Genomic DNA, 5,789 nt, shown 5'->3' on the forward strand with positions numbered 1-5,789 from the left:
TTTCTTTTATTTTAATTTACTTTAAACTATTTAATGCATATACTAATATCCGCCACGGATAAGTTAAAAAACATTAACAAAAGAACCCCACTAGGGTTGGCATCAGGCAGGGAACCGGTCGTAAAACTCATGCCAAAACCCTATCTATACAGCCTGTTAAGAGGACATGCTCTGACCCACCGTCATGCGGCAAAAAGAAGGCTAAGAACTACTACAAGAACTAAAAAATCCACACTCGACCAACTGCCCAACGGTGTTTCCCGAGGGCTATAACAAACGAGGCTTGTAGAGTACTAAACGGCAAGCAGCGGCGGCTTGGCCCTGCCCTGGCATTGCTGACGTCCATGGGCGATGGTCCATCACGCCCACACGGACGGACCATCACGTGGGCCGCATACTCGTATACCTACGTTATTTCTCCCTGCAAACCACGGTTCACGTCACTGTTTCGCGGCAGAAATAAGCAGTATGGTATCCTGAACACAGATCAGAATCCTTTAAATACCATTTAAATAATATATTATTTTTATGATAACGATAAATAATAAAATTGAAAGAAATCATTTAGTTTTAATAGACTTTCTTGCTTAAAATTTATTTTGTACATACACACATACTTATTATATACATAGATTAAAAACACGGTGAAACGCATTGTTTTTTCTGCCAAAATGTGTTTAAACTTTTATTTATTTAAAACGGCTATTTCGTAGTAACTGAAATGGCAATGTACGGGCCACATATCCCGATACAAAGACGGTAGGAGGACAGCCGAAACAACAGTGTGGGCAGGGCCAAAAGGAAAAGCAGAGAGAGCAAAGAGAGGATGGATTGTTGACACAATATTGCAAATAGGCAGTACAAGTGGAAAAAACTGGAAGAAGCCTTCACCCGTGGAGGGGCCCGTATCCCAAAAAACGTACTAAGTTAGATAAAAAAAAAGATATACAAACTACCAGCAAATAAGAACCACCTACTATGTTATTTGAGGGAAAAGGGATTTAAAAATATGAATTATTAATAAAATAAGAATTTTATTTATTTCTTATTATTAAGTACTTTTTTTCGGCATCAAGCAGCGTCTATTTGGTATAGTACAGTCTCGAATGGTGAATTTCTTCGGACACGTTTCGCGACGAGATGGCCGGTCCATAGAACGCTTCGTTGTACAGGGAAGCGTTGATGGTACAAGACCGCGCGGAAGGCCACCAATGCGGTGGACCGACCAAATTAAAACTGCAGTGGGAGGTCCCCTAAATGAGTGCAGTAGAATGGCCTCGAGCAGGGAGAGATGGCGCAACATCGTGAGACGCATCAACGCCCCTTCCAACACTACATGACGATCACGACCACTCTGTCAAGAGTGACACGACTGAGAAGAAGAAGAAGAAGTACTTTAACCCTTATATAAAATATTGTGAGAGCTAATAATGAAATAAAAATTCGGTCAATAACAAGTCATTTATTTTATTGCGCTAAGAATATAACACTTCAAGTCAGTGAAAAAAGCGAAATTAAGTAAAAACGAAATATAAAAAACTTAATTTAAATTACCTGTGATTAATTCTTAAATTCTTGACATATTTTGTTGCATTATTCTTAATAAATATAAAACTATAGTGTTTGTAACACTAACAATAAGTAGGTACTAACGTGTAACAATTCATATTTTAAATATGACATTACACAATATAGAATCGTGTAGTTTTATAACTGATAAATAATACTGAAATTATATTGTACAGAGCGTTTCGCTTCAGGCACTTACGCAACAAACCATGATTAGAAATGCTTAATCTTAAATAAAACAATGCAATAATTCGTTTTTACATAATTTTTTTGAAAACTACACTTGCTATTTATTTGTATTTAGTTGGCTGGTTTGTGTCTGACAACGACTGGGCCGGTGTTGTCGCCAGTTTCTTTATTATGAGGACCGTGACTACCATCACAATAAGGCCACTGGAATGTAAAAAAAAAACATATGTAAATGTAAATGTAAACATTGAACTGTAAACTTAATTTATTATTATTGTAATATCACCATAATCTTAAATAGACGCTTGAAATTTGGCAAGAAGGAAAATACTGTAACTTCTGCAAGTCTACGTTATCTATATTTTTTTAAAACAGCTCGACTGTTTTTTCGCCTCGTTGCATTACTAGTATTTACTTGTTTCCTTAAGTCAAATAATAATAAACGACAGTCATATGATGTTTTGTAGTATAAAATTTAAATCAGTGTCTATATTGTGGGTATAAAAGAAAGGTAAGAAAATGAAAAAAAATAAGAAAAAGAGGCTTGAGTTGTAGTCACCTCAAGTTTTTTAATTTTTTATTGCATACATGGGTGGACGAGCTCACAGCCCACCTGGTGTTAAGTGGTTACCGCAGCCCATAGACATCTACAACATAAATGCCGCCACCCACCTTGATACATGAGTTCTAAGGTCTCAGTATAGTTACGGCTGCCCCACCCTTCAAACCAAAACGCATTACTGCTTCACGGCAGATATAGGCGGGATGGTGCTACCTACCCGTGCGGACTCACAAGGTCACAACAGGTCCTACCACTAGTAATTACGCAAATTATAATTTTGTGGGTTTGATTTTTATTACACGATGTTATTCCTTCACAGTGGAAGTCAACCGTGAACATTTGTTAAGTACGTATTTCATTAGAAAAGTTGGAACCCGCTTGAGATTCGAACGCCGGTGCATTGCTCAACTCGAATGCACCGGACGTCTTATCCTTTAGGCCAGTGAAACTCATTATAAATTTTTGAAGTGTGTTTCATTTTATTATTCTAGGTTTTCTTTAGTATAGGACGTATTATCTACTATACAAAGAGTAAAAATTTATATTATAAAATTATTCACATTGATTAAGTTGAATTATGTTTAAAAAACACACAAAGTCAATATTTTATAAAACTGTAAGTTTATACTTCATTACAAACAAGGTTTAATAAAATTATGACTCACAGTATTTACTATCTAGTCATTTTTGCCTTGAACCAAGCTTCGTCGTGTTGTACAATTACGGCAACCATGTTTTTGTTCAATTACATTCAGATAATAACTGTTTCTGACTCTGCCAGTTAACTTGGAAATTTAAGACTCTTTCAACACTTTGTGTTCTATTTTAGTGACTTTATTAATGGATGACTTATCTTGATGAAAGAAATTATTTAATTAATAATATCAAACTACAGTTATTCTAGTCTTGTTGAAGAAAAAAACATTAATACAATTTCATGTAGTCCACCAGTCAGTGACAGCCATTCTAAACCCTCTAACACTAATAAACATGTCAGTGACTGGACAATGAACACTAATGTTAATAATTTTTCAAATAACAGTGCAGCATTTTATAGACTCCTCTTAATCACAAAATTCACCATTCATCTATCAAAAGTGAGTATGATTATGAAATTACAGAATAATAATTAATAGAGGTGGAACTTGAACTTGGTTACATGAAATGTTAAATGGTGCACATACTTCAGTCACGTGATATGCAGCTCTAAAACACTTCACTTTGTATACAATCTCGCTGAGCATCTAATCTTAAGCAGTCATTAGGCTGCCTAAAGAATATTTCTTACCTATTTTACTGAAATAACAGCTATGGTACACAGAAAACCTTGACTAGTGACTTGCCTTACCAGTATACTAGATAGAAATTCAGTACAGTGAGATAATGTGGAAATAGCATTAATAATCTGAACAAATCAAGAACACATAACCGTTGCCTTCTAATTAAAAAGCTAAACAGTATATTATCTTAATTAAAATATATTCCGGTATTTGATTAAGATGCTGCAAGCTTCATAGCTCTCAACAAAGTAAAACAAATAACACCCTGATAAGCATATAGATAATTTGATATCTGCATTATCTTGACACAGTTTTGAGTATCTGAATTAATAAATTCAAAAATATGTTTTTGCTTATGTTTCTACTTTTTTTTATAAACAATCTGTATTTTAAACAACACACTTATAAATTGTGTATATTTCAGGTTTTTCAACCAATCATACTGACAATGCAATAAATTTTAAATAAATAAATAACTGCAAAACTGAAAAAAAGGCACATTTTTTTTGGTTATTGACTCGTGCAGCTTCTTTCTCAATTAATGATCTTTAAGTCTTACCAATAAGAGGGAATTGTCTTTATTATCAATTGGTACTTGTGAAGGTCGAATTCTTATTTTGTTGAGATAGACTTTTAATGTTTATCAAACACACATGAAAATGATTAATTGAATTTACTAGTAGTTATAAAATATATATTGAAACAAATTATGTAACCGTCCAGTATGATTGATACTACATAGCAGATGTAATATATACCTAATTTATGTGGATTCTTTAAAAAATATATTATACTAACATTTTTACTCCTCCAGCATCTGCAAAGGGATGCCTTCTCAGTTATATCCTCAATGTCAATAAAGTCCACAACTTTATTAATGTCCTTCCTGATACAAGGGTTTATTTGACCACTGCCAGCTTCTCTGGCTTTTTTTATTGTCTGGTAAGAGTAGTAAGATATACCGCCAACTACAACTGTAGGCGGAATCAGTGCTAACCAATCTTTAACTGAAAACATAATAAATTATAACAAAATTTACTTATACTTTCACCTACCTTGAGTCATAAATTCAATTACTTTTTTTTAAAGTTATTACAGCTATCTCCAGCTTCAAAACAAAACAGGCACTTGACTGCTTCACAACAGAAATAGGTAAAATGAAGGATAAAGTACCTTAAGTTGATTTCTATAAGGAATAGAGTAATAATAATAGTCATTTCTCATTGTAGTACACAATTATTTTGGCTCGAGTCTTTCTTTTTCGTTACTATTAATTGCAGTTCACTGTCTGCAAGAAATAACTTCAGACTGTCTATGGTAAGTATGGTTATGGTATGCAATTAATTATTAACTATGTATGTCTTTCAATAAAAAATATACACTAATCTCATGACTCGTTCAATGTGATTTTTATTAAAGTTACTCAATGACCTAATACTTTGTTCAGTGTAAAACAGGAGACACGTAGTAAGTTCAAGGATTTTAATGGTAGATTAATGTTGACGTACTCTCCTTTCTTATTTAGTTAAATAAACGGATCTATTTAATACAGTTACAATTAAAATACATTCACAAGGTTACAACGTATTTTACCTCCAAGACGAAACCATCCGCCAACAGAATCTGGAATCGGCAAGCTCGACAGATAGTTGGGAATGGTTACTTTAACTAAATTAGAAACCACGTACATTTTTAAGCTTTTAGCAAAACAGACTAAAGAGTGTAACTAAGCTCGTCTAATATAATAAGATTACAGTTCTACAATAATAAGAGTAGGTACTTTAAGGGATTTTATGACCTGGTAACGGAGACTTTTAAGTCATGTCTTATTTTAATTTATATTCATATTCTTATGAAAAATGATGTTATGGAGTGAAATGAAATGAAGATGATTAATTTGAGACATTAATCAACTGGGATGAAATTAAATGAAATGAAATGAGCTGATACGGGATGAAATATAATCTCAGTAAAATGGTGGTCATTTACTAAGATTTTTTCAGTGGACTTTTTGGAGGATGCCGAGAAGTTACGTCCAGCGGCTTTATTTCATTTTCCCACATTTGTGCACCTTCACAGATATTAAACAGTTAATAAACCACCATTATTACACATTTAAACCCGAAGAAACACTAAATAGACAAAATAAAACAAATCACACAACTTCACTCCTCGCGTTCCCGCCAAAA

At 33.5% G+C, this 5,789-nt stretch overlaps 1 protein-coding gene across 1 annotated transcript; it reads right to left on the reverse strand.

Annotated features, from left to right (window-relative positions):
- Window positions 1–1,442: 1,442 nt before the first annotated feature.
- Window positions 1,443–5,789, reverse strand: LOC101745150 (CDGSH iron-sulfur domain-containing protein 2 homolog). The gene is made up of 3 exons (XM_004931090.5): window positions 5,194–5,789; window positions 4,399–4,607; window positions 1,443–1,962 (listed from the first exon to the last, which is right to left on the reverse strand). Exons 1-3 carry the CDS (start codon window positions 5,288–5,290, stop codon window positions 1,870–1,872), a joined length of 399 nt encoding a protein of 132 aa, XP_004931147.1. The 5' UTR covers window positions 5,291–5,789; the 3' UTR covers window positions 1,443–1,869.

Source organism: Bombyx mori, chromosome 9 (assembly GCF_030269925.1).
Source record: "Bombyx mori chromosome 9, ASM3026992v2".
Lineage (NCBI taxonomy): Eukaryota > Metazoa > Arthropoda > Insecta > Lepidoptera > Bombycidae > Bombyx > Bombyx mori.